Here is a 23,360-nt window from a genome sequence, read left to right as displayed (position 1 = left end):
CATTGATTTGATGGGAAATTCTAAGCGTATACTTCCCAAATCGAGCGATCGTTGGTGTAATTTGATAAGAACTACTTGATTCACCCATATTTAGGTGTAAACAACGAAAACCAATGATATTGATTGTTTACTAAATGTTCCTAACCAATTTGATGGTATCCTGAGTCATGACATATGATCAACTAAGCGTATACTTCCCAAATCGAGCGATCGTTGGTGTAATTTGATGAGAACTACTTGATTCACCCATATTTAGGTGTAAACAACGAAAACCAATGATATTGATTGTTTACTAAATGTTCCTAACCAATTTGATGGTATCTGAGTCAGGACATATGATCAACTAAGCGTATATTTCCCAAATCGAGCGATCGTTGGTGTAATTTGATGAGAACTAATTGATTCACTCATATTTAGGTGTAAACATCGAAAATCCAATGATATTTATTATTTATTAAATGTTCCTAACCAATTTGATGGTATTCTGAGTCAGGACATATGATCAACTAAGCGTATACTTCCCAAATCGAGCGATCGTTGGTGTAATTTGATGAGAACTACTTGATTCACCCATATTTAGGTGTAAATAACGAAAACCAATGATACTTATTGTTTACTAAATGTGAAACTTTTAAACGAGTTACTCATCCGTTACAACGATAATGCACTTGTTGCAACATATTAGTAACTTGTTGCAACAACTAACTTAATCGTTGCAACATATTAGTAACTTGTTGCAACAACTAACCAATCTGTTGCAATGGATTAAAAACTTGTTGCAACGGATGGGTTAGTTGTTGCAATTTCTTCAACAATTGATAGATTTGTTGCAACAACTCCACTTTATCCGTTGTAATCGACTCATCTTGAACATCGCTAGATTTGTCGCAACGGTTCGACCCATATGTTGCAACAACAAACTCGAACCATCTTTGCAACAATTTACAAACTTGTTGTAACAACTTACTCATCCGTTGCAACGAGATGACAAACTTGTTGGCATTATCAACTTGTTGCAACTTAAATTCAACATCGCTAGATTTGTCGCATCAATGACCCATATGTTAACAACTGAACCATCTGTTGCAACAATTTACAAACTTGTTGCAACAACTTACTCATCTGTTGCAACAGATGACAAACTTGTTGCAACAGATTATCAACTTGTTGCAACTTCTTCAACATCGCAGATTTGTCGCAACGCGCGGCATCATCATCGTTATACGTTTGCAACAAGCGAACCATCCGTTGCAACAATAATTACAAACTTGTTGCAACAACTTACTCATCTCGTTCTCTTTGCAACGATGACAAACTTGTTGCAACAGATTATCAACTTGTTGATTTGCCTCAACTTCTTCAACATCGAAAAGTAGTAGATGCAACAGATTGCAACGGATAGGTCGATCGTTAACTTGTCGCAATGCATTATCTTCTTCAACCGTTAGATTTTGTGACTTGTTTAAAACTACTGAAACCACTGAACATAATGTATTGAACACAACTTAAATAATGAACACCTAATATATACTTAACAAAATGTCTTAGAAAAGTACTGACCACCTAATATATACTTAAATTACACAATGTCATAAAAAAACTCCTAATATATACTTAAATTGTTCAACAGGCCACATTTTGGCTCCAAAAAAACGCAAAATCAATGAATTGTTTATCAACCCATCTTAGGGCTCCAACACCTTTTCAATGACACTAATGCCCATCTCCATTGCATCCTCCTACGAGTTGTCGCCGATTAGACTTTCGGGTTTTGTCACGGTTGTGCGGTAAGCAAAGCCTCCATAAAAGCAATTGACCACGAACCACATGCCTTACCAAAGGACATTGCGGGGGAGATTCGTAGCCTATTGAATTCCCAAGATTCATTGAGTAACTTTGCGAGCAAGTGTGCGAACATTCCACTCTTGTTGCAATAACTTGGGCCACAATTCCATTACGGCTCCATGAAACAAAAGAAATTAGATTCTTCATAGACAGGAACGTTGCAGTCATACACATTTACCACTCCCTCTTCAATCATGAACTCGAGAGTGACAAAATGTGTGGCATTAATATTCATCACTGTTAAAACCCTCTTTGCACCAGCCCAAGAGCAGCCTCCCCGGGTAGGGTCCGACACCCCTACAATAATCGACCATATCATCATCCCACTTGAATTCAATGACAAGTCTAACCTTCGAGAGACACGGCATTTGGAACTCGTACTCTCTTTTGTCAATTCGCGTACCTCTTGGACATGTTGTTATAAAAGTTGAGGTCCGGATTATGTCGGTATATATCATAGTACTCGGGGAAATTGATTTGCCTCATACGCATTAGAAGCAGGACTTCATCTACATACTAAAGTAAAAGTAGTAAAACGATTAGTTACTTGGTGCAACGTATTCAACAAAATAAAGGAAAGCTCATTGCAACAATATAGTTAACTTGTTGCAACGATTATCTACTTGTTGCATGACAAGCTAGTTAACTTGTTGCAACGGATTATCTACTTGTTGCAACTCTTACTAGTTAACTTGTTGCAACGCATTATCTACTTGTTGCACCAACTAGTTAACTTGGTGTATCGTATTCAACAAAATAAAGGAACGGATTATCTACTTTTTGCAACAACATACCGAATTAGATAGATATATACAAGTGTTGAAACTTACCCAATCCTCCCACCATATTTCCATGCTTGTCGAGCCTTGAAGTCCGTCGCTCCAAATTCATGCATTGAGTACATGGTTCTCCCACTCTTTTTGGACTTGATTGCGCTCAACCTTTTTCTTTCTTTGGGCATGTACGAGCTTGAAAATGTCCACCTTTTTTAGCACTTTTGGCCCAACATCAAGAAGAGGAGTCTCACCGACTTACTAGAGTAGCAACGGATCTTCTTGATCTAATCGATGCAAGTGCCTTGGCAATTGCTTTGCCCCTCCTCCGAGCATGAACGGAGTATAAGGTGAGGAAAGATTCTTTGATGGTTTGATACCCCTCTTGGATATCAACCTCGAATAGAAGTGTTTGTGGCTTCGGGCACTGCACTAATTCCTCCACCTTTCTAATCAAATTATCCATTGTGTCCTTGCAAGTGGTGCACTCACAAACACATGAAGGGACCTTAGAAGTACCGACACCAACATCAACAAATCTTCTACCACTCAATCCACCACTACTAAAATTACCACCAAATCCGGAAAAATCACTCAATCCAGGAACTGGGGTAAATCCACCAATATTAGCATCATCATCTCTTAATTTTCCCAAAGAATACTTGTGACATCATCACCACCACCACCACCAACAACATCAACAGGTCGAACACCACCACCAACAAGATCGACCACCAACAAGATCAACAAGAACATCACCACCAAAGACCAACAACAACATGACCACCAAAGAACATCACCACCACCACCGGTATAACATTATCAACCCTAGTGATGGTTTTGTCACTCCAGCCAATTCCCCGCTTTGAACCCATTAATCACTGTCAGCACGATTCTATGGGCACAAAGGTGACAAGGCATGGCATCTCCAACTCTCTTATTGTTGGAACAAGCCATGGGTTCACAACCTACAACAAAAAAGTAGATATATCATAATGGTTCTAAATCATAAAAAGCAAAACCTATTTAAAACAAGTTAACAGGTTGTTGCAAAAGGTTACACATCGTCATGGGCAATGTCCAACAATAGGTAACTTGTTGCGGCGGTATCTCATCTGTTGAAAAATTTCCAAATATGGGTAACTTGTTGCAAAAAAGTTTCTCATATGTTGGATATTATACAACAGATTAGTAATTTGTTGCAACAGATTATTGTACTTGTTGTAAAAACTTACTGTAACAGATTCAGAAGTTATCAAATTAGTAAATAAAGTGATATGTTGCAACAACTGTGGTACTTGTTGGAAATTGTCCAACAGATTGTCAACTTGTTGCAGCAGGTTTATCATCCGTTGGACATTTTCCAACGAGATGGGTAACTTGTTTCAAGAAAGTTATTCATACGTTGTAAAAAACTAGTTGCATGTTATAACGATTCATCATTTGGGTAACTTGTTGCAACAGTTAATTATCTGTTGGACATTGTCCAACAGATGCATAACTTGTTGCAACAGATAAATGTGTTGTTGTAGCAGATTATAAAAGTTGTTGCAACACCTAGTCATCTGTTGTGTTCTAATGCTTACAGCTTCCTTAGGGGGGTTGAAAAGGTCAACACTCAATTTTGTGTTGTTCCTGGCAGTGAGCCATCTAACAATTCTTGGATAGGTAACTTCTTTGGAGTATTCCTTGACTTGATGCCTGAGGTGAGGAATGGCTTCAAATGCCCAAGCCTAGAAAAAAAAGATGCCATCAAAAATCAAAATAGTGATTGAAATAAATAAAAAAAAAAGGTAAAACATTAAAGAAAATTTTACCATGAAAGCCCAAGGGAAGCCATATAGGTTTTGTGTCTTCCCCGTTGGCTTCAAATCCTTCATCAAATATTCAATAGTCAAGTTAAAGCTTTGAAAACCCCAGGCATAGTTGTTGAAGGCATCATAGTCCTCAACGAGTTTAATCAATCCAAGCGGTATGTTGTAGTTTACGTCTCTTGCCCAAAGAACACTATGCACAAACCAAACTAAGCACAGTGCCTCCTTGTGCTTTTTTGAGAAAGTTTTGGACTCCAAGTCTTGCAATAATTTCTTTTGAGTGTAGCTCCTTCCCACTAAGTTTACCAAAGAGACATTATTCTTAGCTTTGGAACCCTTCGCTTTCTTGTCCGCCTGGGCGTCCGGCCGGCTTGGTTAATACAACAAAGAGGAAGAGGCTCATAAGGATAACATCTCAATCCGGTAACTATGGCAAACTCCTTCATGCCAAAGCAAACCGGCATGCCACAGTAATTGATCCAAATCTCATCCTTTCTATCACAAATAATCTTACGCTTCAAAAGCTCAGAAACCATTGTCATTTGAAATCGAGCACTAGTATCTTCAGGCAAATCTAAATAGAGCCCAAAGCAGCTAGCCCTAAAGAAATTCTCCAACCCTCGCCGAGAATGCCCCTGAAAGTGTCAAAGCCCTTGCCCATGGTTGATCTAACCACAAAATCACCAGACAAATCCTTATTTTCATTCAGCGGCATCGTCACGCCGTACTTTTCAATGCTGAAACTCTTGACGACCTCCTCAATCGAAGGTCTATTGGGATCTATGGCAATAATAGAAGACTCAACAAGATTGGCATCCACATTATGTTTCCTTTTTCTTCTTAACTCAGCTAAGATTTGATCTGTTGATTCTTCTTCTTCTTCTTCTTCATTACCATTTTCGCTTACTTCTTCTTCACCTCCTTCATCCCCTTCATCTCCTTCTTCTTCATTTACTTCTTTTTCATCTCCTTTTTCTTCATCTCCTTCAAAGATTTTCTTCATTTTCTTCATCTCCTTCACAGATTTTTCATCATCTTTTTCACTTTCTTCTCTAGTTTCTTCACTTTGTTCATTTTTACCACTTTCTTCTTCATGCCCAACAGAGGTTTCGTGGGTTTCCTCTCTTTCTGAAGCCCCAGTTTCACTAAATCTTTCCTCATTTGTTGATTGACAAATAGCAGTCACAAGTTTATCTAATGGTGTTTGCACTTAGCTCTTTTACTACTTTCTCCCTCGCCTGGTTTCTCTCCTTTTCTTTTAACCGGAGACATTTTATCTACACACAAGAGATAGAAAAAAGTTTTAATTGGTTAGTGCAACATTCAAAGTAAAAAGGGAAAAGGAATATGTTGCAACAAGTAATCGCTTGTTGCAACGTATTAATAATATGTTGCAACAAAATACGAAGTTGTTGCAACAACTTATTACTTGTTGCAATGAGAATCTTAATGTTGTTGGAAATAGAAAAACGATTGCAACGTAGCTTAGCAATCGTTTTGATTTTTTACAACAACTTGTTAATATGCTACAACAAGCTGTCGATTCTTTGCAAAAACCTCAACAATTGTTTTGATTTTATCCAAAGAAATTGTTGGATAAAATCAAACCTTTTCCTAAACCATAGCATGACAACAACAACAAAGAAAAACATCTAAATTTAACTCGCAAAACATCTATATTTCACTACAAACACACAACCATCACAAATCTCACTCACAACTTAAACAAAATACACCAAAACCATACAACCTCAGCAGATGTTTGCAACTGTCAAACAAGTGCTGAATTTGCTGCAACAGGTAACCTCAGTTGTTGGAAAATATCAACAAAATTGCAAGCCTTTTTTTTTGAAATAACAAGGAGAAAAAGAACAAAAACAGCACCAAATACCATAATTTCACAACTACAACCACTATTTACAAACTCACAAACCCCAACAAGTGCAACAAATACACGAAACTATAACAAAACAAACAACATTCAAGAAAAATCCATGCTCTTCTTCATCTTCTCTAACCAAAATCATCATTTTCATACTCTGATTTCAAAACCCTAACTTTTGAACCAAGTGAAAAAAAAAAAGTTTACCCGAGAATGAATAGACAAGCAACAACAATGAGAGAGAGAAAAATGAGCGACGCGAAAGAATGGAGAGAGAGGAACGAGCAACAACAATGGTGATCACCGGTTTTGAACAGCAGCAACGGAGAGAGAGAGAGATGAGATGAACTGAAGAATGAACTGCTCTTTTTTTTTTTTTGAAATAAAACGAAGTGGGTCGTGGGGGAAGTGGGTTGGGGTTGGAAGGAGTTTTTGTATAATGTGTGTGGGTTGGAAGAAGTTTTTGTATAATGTGTATGGGTTTTTGTGTATTTTGTAAAAGATTATAAGTTTTAAAAATTGTAATTGAGTCCCAATTTAAGTTAATCACATTTTTAAGACAAGTTTGACCTTGGCTGGTCAAACTTGTCACCATTTCTAATTATCACACTTTTTTGTCACCACAACTTAAATCTTCCCTAAACGCCGCCGTAGCTCAAACCCTTTCTGTCTCATCGTCATAGGCCATTTTTGGAAATGTCCAGTGTACAATCTCCTTTTACAGAGATTGTACTACCATTTGAGGCAAAAATTAAACGCTCTTTGTCTCTCTCTACCGGACTATAAACAAACAAGGTATAATCTTCCCCATTTCTTCACTTTTTCTGCATTGCAATGGTCATACACTGAGAAACCTTAATGGGTTTTGTTATAATTGATTTTTTAATGCTCAATTTTTATTGGTTCATGAAGAACCCCACAGATTGACCGAATTCGCGTCAAATCCGACCTTTAATTTGTTTATTTACTCTATTCCTGGCCGTTGGATGTGGTATTGAGAGATGCAATTTTGAAAATTGCAAAACTCCCACGTCGGTTTGAAGTTAGGGTTTCGAAGAATTGGGGCTCTATATAAATAACCCCCAATCCACACTTTGCATAGACCGAATATCCGACATATGCACAAAAATTTCGAAAATACCTAGGGTTTTAGCAATTTGCTCAAGACCTTTAATTTTTTCAAATTAGTTAAAGTTTAAAAGTTTTTAATTATTGTTCTTATGTGTTGGCTGAGTGTGGAGGAGTAAGGAATCTTCTCAAGTCCATTCTCAACCTCAGACTGCGCATACAAAAGGTAAATCTTCCTCCTTTAAGTTATTTAATTCCTATTTTGTTTTAGTTGCTATAGTTAACTTGTTATGTGCTTTAATTACTGTTTGGTTGTTTCTTGTTAATGCTAGTTTGAGCATGCTTAATATGTGTTTAAATCTTGTTCCATTTTAGTTAATTTCCTATTAGCTTAAATATGTTTAGTGTATATTAGCTGCCTTCAGTTAATATTGGCTTTAACAAGAACAGTGTATGTTTAATTTGCTGTTGTTGGCCTAAGCATGATTAAGAGGTGTTTAACCAGCTTGTTAGCCATGCTTCTGTTAATAAATAGCTCAGCATGATTAATGCATATGTAATTATTAGTCTAAGTCATGCTTATATGTGCTAATTGCTACCTTTGTTTAGTTTAATTTATTAGCTACTAGCCTAGGTGTATTTGTTCATGTCTAAAACCTGTCTAATCCTGTTTATAGATGTTGGTTTCCTGTTTCAGTGCCTTATTTAATTTTGACTTGCTTTTTGGTAGTTTAGTCCTTACTATGTCAAACTAAGCCTAGTTTGTATATTAACTCAGCTTTAGACCATGTTTGAATGCTATTTTCTTGTTTAAGTTTAGCCTGTGCTATTTAGATAAGTCTGTATTGTTTAATTACATGGTTGTGTTTAGCATATGAATGGACCCATTTACTGGCATGTCTATATAAACCTGTTTAGTTGGATTAATGTTTGTTAAATGGTCTGCAAGCTATCTGTGACTAGCATAAGGTTTGTCTTGTTAAATGGTTAGTTGATCTCATGTGATACAATATGCTCTTATCTGATTTAAGATTAGGCTTAAGGTTTTGTTGGCTAATAATAGTATAGGGTATGTTAAAACTATGGCAAAGATCATGTATTTTTAAGTACTAGTTCAAAAAATGAGATCTGAGCCACCTAAATTCAGTTTGATGCCATACTAAGTGCTCTTATGACTTATTTGGATAAAAAATGTCTAAGTTGGTCATATGATAGTCTGATAAGCATAGTTTTAAAGTTTTGACATGAGAACTCTGTGTACATGCCCCAACTGTGCTAAATGTGCCATCATGTTTAGTCACCTATGCTTGAATGTGGTATCCCACCTCTACATTTGCTGAGTGTGTCCCTTTGCTAAGATGAATGCTCCTGTTTAATGCCACTGCTTTGTTTAAGTCCATTGTTGAGTCTAAAAAATGGTTTTGATATTCTTGATAGACCCCGTTATCTGCTTCCTAAATAGGCTACATGAGAATTACCATTTGTCATTGTTTGTAGTCTAAATACAGGTTAACCTGAACTTAAGACTTATTATTTTGATCTCCATGAATCTTATACACAGTCCTTGAGTCTGAGTCAAATGCATGACTAGTATGAATCTTTGCATATCCTAACCATTCAATCTGAACCTCTGAATGTTTACTGTGAGAAGTGTCATTTTCATAAAAGGTTTAAGGGGCACCAATCTGAATCTAATGTGAGCCCTGAGGCTTTTGTTGACTTCCTAAGTGTTAAAAATGTTCAGTTGCATAGTCTCATGTTGCCTCCTACTGAATCTGAACTTGTTCTTCATCTCAAAGATATAGTTATTACTTTCAAAGTGTCACGTAAACATGATAAATGCATATTTTTCTCCATAAGTCTTGTTTAAAATTGAAAACTTTGCATTTGTTAGTCTATTATTTGAAATCATTTCTCCTGGCTTTCTTGTGACCACATGAGAACAGATCACTTAATATGTATGTCTATATGTGGAAAAAGATTGAGGATCTTGTCTTATACCTACATGTATACCTTCAATTAACTCTATTAATATTCATGCCTCTAGTTGTTTGGTTTACATAATATTGCATCTTTCTTTCTCCAATTTAGAACTTGTTGACACTTGGCTGAACCTGATGATTGTCTAACTAGAGTAATTCAGATACCATATGTATATAGTCATGCCAAGTTTCATTTATGTGTCATTGGACTCTGTTAGTATCTGAATCTTGAATATTGTATGTCACTTGTAATATGTCTTCTAAAACTGCCACTATGTCCTTTTAAATGTGCCATGACATGATTATTGGATAGCACTAGTTTTTTTCTTAAGTTTACTGTAACGATCCGTTTGGTCGTTATAGTTTTTTTGGTACTTTTGACCCTTCCCCGAGCTTGTTAGCTCACATTTGACCCGAGGGGACCGTTGCCATGCTTCCCGAGGTGTTTAGATTTAATTCGGCAACTTTTTATGAAATTTGGGCTTCAAGCAAAAAAGAGTTGACTCAAAGTTGACTTTTGGGTAAACGGACCTTTCGGGAATCCGTCGATTCCGAGAGGTCCGGATGGTCATATAGAACTTGTGTACATGTATTGTTCGGTTCTCAATGCACTCGGGTGCATTTTGAGACTTGGGTTGGGAAGTTGGAATTGAGGTATCGGAGGTTGACTCGGTCAACGAGACCTCTGTTGGGAATTCAGAGGCCACGGGTGTATTCGTAGTGTGTTTTTGTGTATGTCTGCATATCCGGTATGTGAGCAGATGGCCTCGGGAGTTAGTCGAAAATTCGGGTTGAGTTGTGAAAACTTGGAATTTTCTTGGTGTCTGGTGCCCGCTTTGGCGGCACCATCACCACGGTAGCGGTACCGCTATAGCGGTCACCCTGCCGCTGAAGTGGCTTGTACCATTTGGGCATGACCGCTGTAGCGGTAAGCTCGTCGCGGAAGCGGGTGTCGGGCAGTTAGTTCATTAAATGAAGTGTTAAATGCCCTAAGTCCCTTATTTATTACTATTCCAAAATCTGAGCTATTGGGAGCAAATCTAGGATATTCTTGGAGAAGATTCTTGGTGGTAAGTCTTTCTAATCCCTTTGCTAGTCCATTACCCCTAATCATCTTAGAATCCCTTTATCTTGATAGTTTATTAAGTGATTGAGTATTAAAAGTGGGTTTAATGAATATTCTTTCTAGGCTTCTAAATCATGATTTGTTGGTTGAGTTGGCTTCTTTAAGCATTGAATTGATGATTAGAATGGTTTATTCCATAACTTCTTCCTAATTAGTGGCTAATTTATGAAATTGGAAGTTAGGGGTTTGTATCCAAATTTGGGAGTTTTGCCTAGAATTCGAAATTGAGTGAATTGTTGGTTATTCTAGCTTGCTATTGATGGGAATTGATCACCTAGAGGTTTAATTTCATGTTGGGACCTTTAGATTCCTAATTTCACCCTTCTAGTTCATGAACCCTATTCCATAGATTGGGGATTTGGGTCTTTAATAGAAGTAGGGTTTGTTTGGTGTTCTTCTTGATTCTAATTCTATGATTCGAATATGATTAGACTTTCTTGATCTCGAGGCTCAAAGGAAAGGAAAGGCTAAGGAGTGATTGTTGGTGATATTGCTCTTCGACTTTCCATGTAGGTTACGGTTTACCCTATGGTGAGACTTCGTTTAGCGAAGCATATATTTAGACGATATTGTCAGAGAAAGCATGTAAACCTTCGGGTATAAAGTTGGGTTGGATATTGTCTTAGGTTGGGCCCTGTTGTGTGATTGGGGCTAGCCACCCTACTGTGTTGTGACTTGATTTGTTCTATTGTTGTTGGCTTGATGCCATGTGGTGATAGTAGATATCGGAGACTATTGATGTATCTTGATCATGATATTGTAGTATCTTACTTTTTGAGGTTTGATACGAGGATAGTGTTCTATTATGGCTTTTGTGTAGCCTTTTCCATGATATTGTTGGCGTATCCATGCATAGTACTTGTGATATTGATCTGATTATTGACTTTGAACTCATACATTGCACGCATTCTCATCCTTCATGATATACTGTTGACACACTGATGATACTTGAGGAAACACTGTGATGAGCTGGGCTCAGTTGGATGAGAGTGACGTGAGGATCAATATCCGATGATTGTCTCGGAATCGAGGTTGTGTGGCGATTGTCGAGGTTTTTGCCGGAATCGTGAGGTAGCGGTTGCTGAGGTTTTTGCCGGTGTTGACACCTAATTTTAACCTCATAAGATGCGTATTTTAATTTTTTAAAATTCCTGAGGCAAAGACGGAGCAAGGATGCACCCTCAAAAAATTAAAATTTCAAAGTCCCGAGAAAATTATAACAATTGACATTTAATTATTATTCTGTAAAAATTGATAATTGCAAGAAAACTACGAGTTATTTACTTTCATAAATATAACTCAAAAAGGAAATACATATCCCGCTCCGTTTAACTCGGGAAAATTGTTACTTAAGATGACACATGAATTACGGCTCATTTTGACCGCATTTTTCACATTTTTAAATATTACTCTGAAGTATATCATTATTGGACTCGTTTTAAAGCTCGCGTTTTAAAATTGCGTATTATAAATATTATTCTTATCAAAAGTTATTTCACGAAGGATTTTAAACCAGTACGTGATTTTTTTATTTTTTTATTTTTAAAAAAGAGAAGAGTATGCAATTTTATTTTTTGAAATGGGTATAACATTTTTTAAAAAGAGAGAGGGGGGGGGGGGTGTATGTTTTATAAAAAAAGAGGGAGGGGTTTTAATATAACACCCCCCCCCCACACACACACACATTTATTTTCATGCGTCATTTTCACCGTGCCCTAAATATTGTTCTTCTCTCTCTTTGAGAGGATGCAGCGGCGGTGCTAGGTTTCCACCGTGCACCACAGTCCTACCACCATTTCTCCGCCGTTTTTTAGCCTTGGTTGGGTATTTCCCCACCATTTGTCGTGGTGTGGGATGCCCTGGGCGGAGCCAAGAGCTCTTAGCCACCTGGTGCCACCACACCACACGTGAGAGGTGGTGTTGTGGCAATTTGCCCGACCATGGCTGTGAAATTCGTCCTTTGAGGTTGGTTTTTGAGGACATGTATTGTCCTTTGTGACCAACATTCCAATTTGTTTCATTGGTTTGGTACGATTTCTATTTATTTTCGTTGTTTTTATGGTTTGATACTATTTTATCCTCTTTGTTGTTTGTGCAATTTGCGAATTAAGGGGATTTTGGTGTTGTATGAGTACGAATTTAGGATTTCTATTGTCGTTACTGGATTTGTTTGAATTAATTGGTTGAGGATTATTGAAAATTGGGGGGAGGGAGGGAGGGGGGAGAGGGGGGGAGAATTACTTATTTTTGTCCTACAGTTGAAACTTTCACTCTATCAATTGAAAAGTCTGTCACATTTTGAAGGGTCGAAATTTTTTCTAAAAAGTAGAAGGGTTTGGATAATCACACTGATTTTTTTCAAATTCTGCTATCATATACTATATAATATACGATACTATCATTAATATACGATTATTATTACTTCAAAAATATAATATTATCAAGAAAAAAGAGGCTGTTTGGGGAATTTTTGAGTGTTGGTGTCTGAAGTGGTGACCTAATCTCTCATTTGATCTTTTGGTTGCCCCATAGAAAGGTAATCTTCCTATTCTAGTTATTTTTATTCAATTTTAGCTTTAAATGATTCTATGTTGTTTTGATATGTGTTTGAGATCTTGGATACTGATTTGGTTATCTCTTTGCTTTAAAACTTTGTTGATAATGTAGTCTCTTTAAAACTTTGTTGATAATGTAGTCTTAGTGATTGTTTAAGCTGCTATAAGGTGGTTTGGTTGGAATTTGGGTCAGGTTAAGGTTTTTTCTGAGTTTGAAACTTCAAGGGAATGAGGCATGATTGGCTATATTTGGCTATCAGTATGGTTATATTAGTTGTTTGAGATTCTAGCAATGTTGTGGCAATCTTTATTTAAATTTGACACTGTTCTATAGAAATTTGTGTGTTCAATCTTGTCCTTGTTGATTTTTGCTCACCATGTTGGAAGAATGATCTTGTCATATTGGTTAAGGATCAGGTTTGTTTGTTGGTTTTTGTTTGTTTGACATGGTTCTAGGTTTCAAACATGTTTTTTTCTTCTTGATATAACTTTAAAATTAGTCTTACTATAAAAGAGCTTGGATTTCTCAGAACTGTTGAGTCTAGATTTTAAAGAATGAATTTAGTTCCTTATCATTTGCTGTTTACTTAGATTAGTTCAGCTGGTTATGAATCACCTTTAATAGTCCAATGTCTTTAAAAGGTTAGCTTGATGAGCTTGTGTTGGAAATCTGGTTTGAAATAGCTAATGTTTAACTTTCTTTTCTTGGTTTGTTTGAGTATTTCTGGAAAAGATTTTGGCACTCTTTGTGTATCACAATGTCAAAGCAGGTTAATAGCATGCAATTTGATCTTTTATAATCCCTAGAACTAGTAAAAACTTAAAATGGCTCTTCCTAAAAAATGAATGAATTTCTAGCTTCTTGTTTTAATTATGTGACTGTTAAACTATAAGGAGAACTTGTGTGATCCATTGAGACTGTTTTGCTCTGTTTATACACTGTCCTGTCATTTTTGACTTTAACTAAATGAATGAAAAGTTAAAAAAAATATATACATAAATAGTTTTCTGAACTTGACTTCTGAGGATTTGGAAACTGCTAAGAGTGACATAAAGCTTTAAAATGAAGACCTGTTTCGTTTTGAAAGGATAGTTTGAGATCTTGAGTCTTATTGTTGTTCAAGGGCTATTTTTAAAACCTCTGTGTGTTGTTAATACTTGTCTGGTAAAGCTTCTTTAAAAGGAAATGGAGGATAGGAAGTTTAAAAACCTGTTTCCCTTTTTCAAAACTGGTAATTGAGGGGAACTAGGCTAGTGCCTTTTAAACTATTGCATGTTGTCTTAATCTTGCAGTAACTTGTCTTTTTCTTTACCAGTTATTTGTCTAGATTGTCATGTAACCTGCTCTATGTTTTTGCTTTGGATTTGAGTATTGAATAGGCAGTCTTAATATATTCTTGTTTACTGGATTGCATAGGGGTATCAAAGAAAACTAAAACTAAATTTAGGAAGTGTTAAAATTGAGTATAGTGGCAGTTCATATCCCTTTTCCTTCACTCTTGTGTGTTTGATTCTGAGGTTTGACCCTTGGCCAAATCTTCCCTTCTGAAGTTATACTATTAATCTAATAAAACTTGGACTTTTTTGAACCTTGGACAATGCTAAAACTGGAACTAAAGTTGCTTTAAGAGAACCAAGTGTAGTATCTGCTCACTCGTACATATTCTTTGCCACTTGTTTATGAGTTTTTTTTTTTTTTTTGAAGTTTTAGCATAATAGATTCCCTGGTTCACTTAATTGTCTGAAGCTAAAACATGTTTAATGAATTACTTGTGAACCTAGGATAATGCCATGTGCCATCTTAGTTCCAGTTTTGGATTATATGAACCTTTATGGCTCCTGTTTGAGACTGCCCTTACTTATGACTTGTTTCAACTTGAAATGATCCACTTGTACCTAGGATAGTATCAGGCTTCTTTTCACCTTTTGTTATAACTTGTTATGATCCTGTTTGGAATTTATGTTGGTGTTTGGATCTATTTGTTTAATCCTGAGGATGAGGCCTAACATTAAGTCACCATTTTGAGACCCTATAGGGCCTTAGGACTTTTTAAATGAATGAGATGATCCTTATGATTAGCTAAAAGTACTTGATCATGCTAGATTACTAAATTTGAAACCGGAATACTTGTTAAATTTAAACACAGTTCACTTAGTATTTGAATTTGCTTAAGGTTGAAGTTAGTTAAGAGGGCATAAAATCTTGTTGTTTGATCCTGTAACTTGTTGGAGCAGGGAATGTGGCTACAAAATAACCCTTCTAGGACTGATTTAACTCCTTTTAAGTTTAAAATGAATCCAGTGGCTAAACTAACCCCCATGGAATTGCTTGTTGGCTATTTAATCTTATTGAAAGCTATTTAAGACTGAGTACCGTCCTTGTTGATTATTTGTGCATTTCTGTGCCTTGTTGACCCTCCTTTATACCTTCTCACTTTATAAAGCCTAATATTTGCCCTTAGCCATCTTAACATACATGTTGTTCTTGCTTAAGCTAGGCCACTACTTGAAAATTGCAGCCTAGTGTTTGTGCATTCTCTCATCATCTAAATTACTTTCTAGCCCTATTGGTTTCTGGAAATACCCCTAGAGTTTGCAGTTGAGTTTAATGGTTCATTTGAGGTCATTTTGATATTGAGTAGATCACTGCTTTATCTTAGTAGAAATTCTGGGATCTTGTATGCTTTTAAAACCAATTAGAAGTCTCATGTTTTTTTTAGTAAAAATGAAGTTTACGGGTCTTGATCTAACCTTTTGATTCTGGGGATTAAAGGGGTTAAGTTGAGGTGTATATTGAATATATATATAGGAGGGTATGCAAGCATTGTTTTGCTTTCCTAGAGAAGTGTATATCAGTGTATATTCAACGCATAGAATGGTTTCCAAACTCAGAGAAATTTCGAGGTTCTAGCCTTGGGCCTCCAGTTCTGGGCCTTTGATGATTTGGCTCTTTTGGGCCGACTGCTTTTGTGTTTTCAATTCTAGTAACTCCTTGGCTCTTTATTGGGCTTTCCTTTGCGATAGTTGTGAGCGATTTTCGAGTTTATATTTATACCGGGCTAGGCCCAAATATTATGTAATTAAATTAACCATGTCTACTTAGTTTACTTGTGGATATATTCTAATGTCATGTATACCCTTGTTTTCTTGTCCACCCAAAACCCGTTGGATGGGGCCCACTAACGTATCTAGATCGAGTCAACCTTTCTCTTGGAGCAAAATGGAGCATACATTGGATTTAAGGCGAACCCGATTGCATAAATACTTTCCTTTTGGGCTTGGTCGGCCCAAACTCTCTATCTCCATTAATTATGTACTTTAAATTATTATTTGTGCAATTATTATGTAAATCGGAGCCCTTATAAGATTAACACGTATTTTAAAGTCGCCAAAAATGAATTTGCTACAAAAATTAAGACTAATTTTGAGGCATTAACGCAAACTTGGGGCTGATTTGGACAGAAAGACTAAAACTGCTGATTTTTTATGAAATTAAGGATCAAATTGAAGGTTTATGAGGCCTGTGGACTTATGACATATGGACTGATTCGGACCGATGTTCAGAACTTGTAGGACTGATTGTGACTATTTAGATTTAGACAAAAAATAAAACTTGACTAAAACTTGAGAAAATATAGAATGGACTATATATGTAGAATATGATTAATATACGAACTATAATAATATGCCTAAAACTGTTTTCTTAAAAAACTACTTTCTATACAAAAAATATTTTTTCAAAACTATTTTGGGTGGACTTCCGTAGAGTCCTACTTAGGTTAAGAACCTTCAGGTATTAGTTTAAATGTTCTAGTCCGAAACCCAAAACGCTCAATTTTGGGCAAAACTCTACCATTTTCATTTCTTGAAAAGTGAGTATTTTTGCATAAATGACACATCTTGATTTGCAAAAATATAAACCAAAACAGTTTTTTCACTATAAACAATTTATATCAACAAAGACATACTATTAGAATCCGTAGGTCAATCGTATTTTATGGATCCTTAATACCGGGGTGCCTAACACCTTCCCTGGGGATCACCAGAACCCTTACCCGAACTTTGGTTAGATTAGAATTCTTTTAAAATTTAACCGTTTTGAATGAACCCTTTTCGAACTGGTTTTCCTAATTTCCAAAAAATTAGGTGGCGGCTCTAAAATAAAATCCATTTAGAGCACCATCCACGTAGAAGTATATTTTTTTTCTTTTTTCCCGATACGATTGACAACCGTACTTCTCCAGGACACTTTCCTTTTTAAACGAGAAAAGTGCAAATACGAATCGGAAAAAATAGAACCGCTACAGTCGGAATCGTGAGGTACCGGCTACCGAGGTTTTTGTTAGAGCCGTAAAGTACATGGACTTCGCGGGTCCTCCATGGGTTGTGCTACCGAAACGTGAAGATTTCCGTCCGGAGTACATGTGTATAGAGCATTGCATTCACATTCCATACATTATTGCATTGCATTGCACTATGGCTTCTCTTGTGATATTCGAATTCTGATCGAGTAATTAGAGAATTGGCACAATTGGGTTTAGATGCTAAACATAGGCGGTGACATGTACTTGGATTTGGCTTGTGTTTGACTTATACCTTGATTGATTAGCTGTTTATCTTACTTTATTGACTTGATATGTGTTAGCTAAACTTAGTCGGCATATGATACCTACCAGTACTTGTTGTTTGTACTGACCTACACTTGCTGCATTCTTTTATGAATGCAGAGTTCCAGATAGGGTCGACCTCTGATTCTCGTGGCTGATTGCGGTGCGAGAGTTGCTGCTGAGAGTCTACAGGGTGAGCACGTGGACGTCCGCCTCCTTGAGATTCTTTCCTTATTTTATATCTTATTTGATATTCCAAGACATATTCAGACTTTCAATGTATTATTGAGATTTCCAAACTCGTAGATATTAGCTAGTTGCTCTTGTATGATTAGACAGCTTTCTGCGGTGGTTTGATGTACTTCCGCATATTCTATCTATTATTATGTCAGACTTACGTATTTATAATTCTTTCGCTTATTTACTTGTTGTTTCATGTATTTGAAATTGTTGGAATAAGGATTCGCCTACCGAGGTGGGAAAGGTAGGTGCCCGCACGAATAGCTAAATTGGGTCGTGACATTTACATAGTTGCCTGCCTAAGTACTAGTTGTATATACATAAGATATACCAAGTATACTCAAAAGCTCTGTATCCCCATGATAAACAAGAACTTGTATGCCTAGTATATACATGGAATACCCTTTTGTTATAATCAAATTGTGTGCCATAGGTTCAAGAATTTAGTTTAGATTGTTCTCCTTGTTCTTGCTATTGTGTATTCGGCCTCTTCTCTCATTTGCTACTGTCTGAGTTCTCATTTGGGCCTTCAGCCATCACTGTTCTTTTAAGGATTGGTCTTGCTTGTTTGTCTTGACTTTAAATTTGGGCTGGGCTTTATGTGTCATGTTGTTAACTGATCAAGTATGTGTTTATATATATGTGTGAATTGGTCTGGACTTGGAAAGGGAAGCAAATATGAAAGGGAAACAAATATATATTGAAGGCCCACCTATGGGTGAAAATAGGCAACTGATAGGTGGGCTCAGGTAAGCCCACCAGCCTAACCTTTTCTTTTATTTCATTTATATGTGTATATGTATTTGTAAAGACTTGAACAAAATATTGAAACCCTATGGATGTTAAAACTTATGAAAACGCTTAGTATTATTAGGAATGTAGCCTAAACGATTTTTGAACTTGGCCTAATCTAGCATATGCATGAAATTGGTATCTAATCTACTTTTTTTTTGTTAAGTCTGAAACTGGTCTGGACACGTTTAAGGCTAAGTAACTGCTGAATTAGAATTAAAATTGTATTTTTTAGGCCTTCCGCTCTTTTGCGAAATTTTGGAGATGAATTGGGTCTAAAAATGAAAGTAAGTTCTGAGCTTTAAGCCCATAAAAGGCTTCCTTTAGAATACTGTATAATTTTGACTTTGGATGGACAGATTCAAAAAAAAAAAAAAAAAAAGAGAAATTTAAGATTGTTGGATCATAAAGAAAATTCTTCAAAATTAAAGACTAAAATTTTGACAATGTTAAGGACCTTGAAATTTTCAGAATGAACTTCTATGTGCTTAGAACTGGACAGTTTTCAGAAAAAAGAGTAAAAGATTTTTTGAGTCAAAAGTCCAACTTAAAGGGACAAAAACAATGAAAGATATATTTGGGCCGGTTCAAGAGTAAGATAGCTTTGGAAAGTTGGAATGTGGTTGATCATGAGTTTCAATGAAACAAAAATAGACTTAAATAAAACCTTCAATTTCCTATTATACACTTATACCATAAAATGGAATATATAGATATATATATATATTGAAACCTATAAGAACTAAACTCATATCATTAGGACCAAAATAGTAGTGACTCTACTTGGAAGAAATTCCGAGTGTGTCTTGGTCCGGAAATGAAGTGAGTTGAACACTTATATGGATTTTTGAAACCAACAACCCCTTTTCCTGAGGGGACATTTTGCTGAAATTTTGAATTTATGATAAGTATGACATTTTGCGATAAAGTAAACACCCTTAAGCAAATATTTACATTAGTCACACATTGAAACTCGTAGGTCAACCGTATTCTACGGATCCTTAATATTAGGGTGCTTAAAATCTTCCCTAGGGAATCACTAGAACCCTTACTTCGAACTCTGGTCTAAAAAGAATTTTTCTCTTGTTTGATAAACCCCGTTAACTTGATTTTCCTAATTTTCCTTAAATAAATTAGGTGGCGACTCTAAAAATATTAAAATCCATTTGGAGCACCAACAACCTCTTAGTAGCTTTTATGCTCCCACGTAAAAGTGAACCGTAACAATAATTATAAAAAGTCAAAGACTTATTTGTTTGTCATAAACGTGATGTTTGGTTGCACAAGTGTATTACACACATAAATCTTTTAAATTTTAAAAATAAAAATTATTTGTTCAAAATAAATGTTAATGTTTGACAAGTACTATGTCTATCTAAGAAGTATTACTAATTTATTTGGTGCTAGGTATTCAAGATACAAATTATTTATTTATATTTTTTCAAATAAATAATATTGTAGTTGAATTATTTAAAAGAATTTAATTAAGCACACATTTTACCAGAACATCGATCAAGGATTACATGTTTAACAAAATATTAATATAAAAGTAAATTATCACTAATCACACGTTAATGTTTGACAATATGTGTGTATAAGAAATATAACTAAATCTATCTATTGCAAGGTATTCAAGATAGATATTATTTTTTGAAAATAAAATATTAAATAATTATAGATTAGTAACTAATATTATGGAAAATAATTGATATATAAGTTTTTCAAATAAAATTGCAGTTGAATCAATTAATAAGAAATATAACCATGCACACATTTAGCAAGGACATCATGGACTACATGTTTGACGAGAAATTAATATTTACAATCATAATTTAATAATATTGTTCAAATGCGTGATAAAAAGTAATCTATCAAATGGGGGAGTTTGACCATGACGGGTGCCCTGGAGATGGGGGAGAGTTGAGGACTATAGAAGCACGGAGAGTAGTGGGGAGGCGACCAACATGTGGGATAGGACGGCCAGTTGCATTAGGGAAGCAGCTAGAGAGGTGCTGGGGGTCTCGAAGGGTAGCCGTGGTCGGCACCGAGGGGACTGGTGGTGGAATGGAGAAGTTCAAGAGAAGGTGGAAGCAAAGAAGGTGGCGTATGCGAAGTTGGTAGACAGCAAGGATGATGAGGAGAAGCGAACGAATAGGGAATTGTATAAGATGGCGAGGAAGGAGGCAAAGTTAGCAGTTACGGTGGCAAAGACAGCAGCTTTTGAACGCCTGCATGCAGAACTAGAGGACAAAGGCGGGGATAAGAAGTTGTACCGACTAGCCAAGGCGAGGGAGAGGAGGGCGCGTGACTTGGATCAGGTAAAGTGCATTAAGGACGAGGATGGCAGGGTACTGGTGGAGGACACTCTTATTAGACGGAGATGGCAGTCATATTTCCACAAACTCTTGAACGACGAAGGGGACAGAGATATTGTGCTGGGAGATTTGGAGTACTCCAAGAGGTGTCATGATTTTGGATATTGTAGGAGTATAAAGGTTGAGGAAATTAAGGGTGCTGTTCGTAGGATGAGAGGGGAAGAGCGACTGGGCCCGATGAGATTCCTAGGGAGTTTTGGAAGACTGCAGGCAGGGCAGGTTTGGAGTGGTTGACTCGGTTATTTAATGTCATCTTTAAGACAGCTAAGATGCCCGAAGAATGGCGATGCAGTACAATGATTCCATTGTACAAGAATACGGGCGACATTCAAAGTTGCAACAACTACAGAGGGATCAAGTTGTTAAGCCACACTATGAAAGTGTGGGAAAGGGTAGTGGAGATGAGGGTGAGGGGAGGCATGTCTATCTCAGAGAACCAGTTAGGATTCATGTCGAGGCGCTCAACTACATAAGCTATTCATTTTGTACGGAGACTGGTGGAGCAGTATAGGGAGAGGAAGAGGGACTTGCACATGGTATTCATCGACCTAGAAAAGGCATACGACAAAGTGCCGAGAGAGGTTCTATGGAGATACTTGGAGGCTAGAGGTGTACCTGTGGCGTACATTAGGGCGATCAAGGACATGTATGATGGGGCCAAGACTAGGATAAGGACTATGGGAGGAGACTCAGAGCACTTTCCAGTGGTGATGGGGTTGCACCAGGGATCAGCTCTTAGCCCATTTTTATTTTCCTTGGTGATGGATGGATTGTCGCGGCAAATTCAAGGTGAGGTGCCATGGTGTATGTTATTTGCGGATGACATAGTCCTGATTGACGAGTCTCGCAGAGGAGTTAACGCTAAGCTGGAGGCTTGGAGACAAACTCTGGAGTCTAAAGGGTTCAAGTTGAGTAGGACCGAACGCAGTACTTGGAGTGCAAGTTCAGTGATATAATGCATGAGGCTGACGTGGAAGTGAAGCTTGGCACCCAGGTCATACAGAAGAAAGATAGTTTCAAGTATCTTGGGTCTATTATACAAGGAAATGGGAAGATTGATGATGACGTCACATACCGTATTGGTGCAAGGTGGATGAAATGGAGGCTTGCATCCGGAGTGTTGTGTGACAAGAAGGTGCCACCAAAACTTAAAGGCAAGTTCTACAAAGTGGTGGTTAGACCAACTATGTTGTATAGGGCGGAGTGTTGGCCAGTTAAGAAATCTCATGTTCAGAAGATGAAAGTGGCGAAAATGAGAATGCTGCGATAGACGTGTGGGCACACTAGGAGCGATAGGATTAGGAATGAAGTCATCCGAGACAGGGTTGGAGTAGCCTCAGTGGAAGACAAGATGTGGGAAGCGAGGCTGAGATGGTTTTGGCATGTGATGCGGAGAGATGCAAAAGCCCCAGTGCGGAGGTGCGAGAGGCTGGCTAGCGACGGTTTCAGAAGAGGTAGAGGTAGGCCGAAGAAGTATTGGGGAGAGGTGATTAGACAGGACATGGCGCATTTCCTGCTTACCGAGGACATGACCTTAGATAGGAGGGTATGGAGGACTCATATTAGGGTAGAAGGCTAGTAGGTAGTCGCGTTTATCCTTTCTTACGAGTAGTTATATTGCTTTATAGTTTCTTGTCTCTCTTGATTTCTGCGAGTATCTGTTGGTTTGTAATGGCTTGTTTACTTTCATTATTTTCATTTTCATAATTGCTTTGATTTGTTTGCCCGTATCTGACCTTTCATATGCCTTTTCTTGAGCCGAGGGTCTTTCGGAAACAACCTCCCTACTTAAGGTAGGGGTAAGGTCTGCGTACACTCTACGTTCCCCTGACCCTACGTTGTGGGATTCACTGGGTATGTTGTTGTTGAGTCATAATAAAGAAAAATTAGTTTATTAGGTACTTAAAAAATTATAAAAGAATAAACCAAAAGATTAAAACTTAAAAAGAATTGGGTGGGTACCAGTATGGCCCACATTTTAGCCGGACTCATTTAAGCTCAAGTATATTTTGGACGCGTCAATGACCCGTCCATTTATTAATTCAACTCAATTTGACCCGCCAAAATCCAGCTCAATTAGCTCATTTGACACCCCGTATGGATGGCTCAATCTTTCGATGATTAAAAAGTCTAGTTTCAAACAAATAAAATAACAACACAACTAAACGAAATGAAGAAAAATAAATATGAAAGAAACAATAATGAAGAATTACATGGAAGCACATAAAGTAAAAAGTTAGGAAAAGAAATGAGGAAATTGAACACATGCAGCTACAGATCTCAGCTAGGGAATTTCATGAA

General features: G+C 36.9%; 1 protein-coding gene across 1 annotated transcript; it reads right to left on the bottom strand.

The window, feature by feature from the left end:
* Positions 1-3,461: 3,461 nt before the first annotated feature.
* On the bottom strand, positions 3,462-5,147 carry LOC132054165 (uncharacterized). Its single transcript, XM_059446217.1, has 5 exons — positions 5,051-5,147; positions 4,891-5,006; positions 4,436-4,786; positions 4,081-4,351; positions 3,462-3,586 (listed from the first exon to the last, which is right to left on the bottom strand). Exons 1-5 carry the CDS (start codon positions 5,145-5,147, stop codon positions 3,462-3,464), a joined length of 960 nt encoding a protein of 319 aa, XP_059302200.1.
* Between the last annotated feature and the right edge of the window lie 18,213 nt (positions 5,148-23,360).

This window comes from Lycium ferocissimum, chromosome 4, assembly GCF_029784015.1.
Source record: "Lycium ferocissimum isolate CSIRO_LF1 chromosome 4, AGI_CSIRO_Lferr_CH_V1, whole genome shotgun sequence".
In the NCBI taxonomy this organism is placed as follows: Eukaryota; Viridiplantae; Streptophyta; class Magnoliopsida; order Solanales; family Solanaceae; genus Lycium; species Lycium ferocissimum.
The sequence above is the reverse complement of the archived record's forward strand: the minus strand, read 5'-3'. Positions and strand labels throughout refer to the sequence as shown.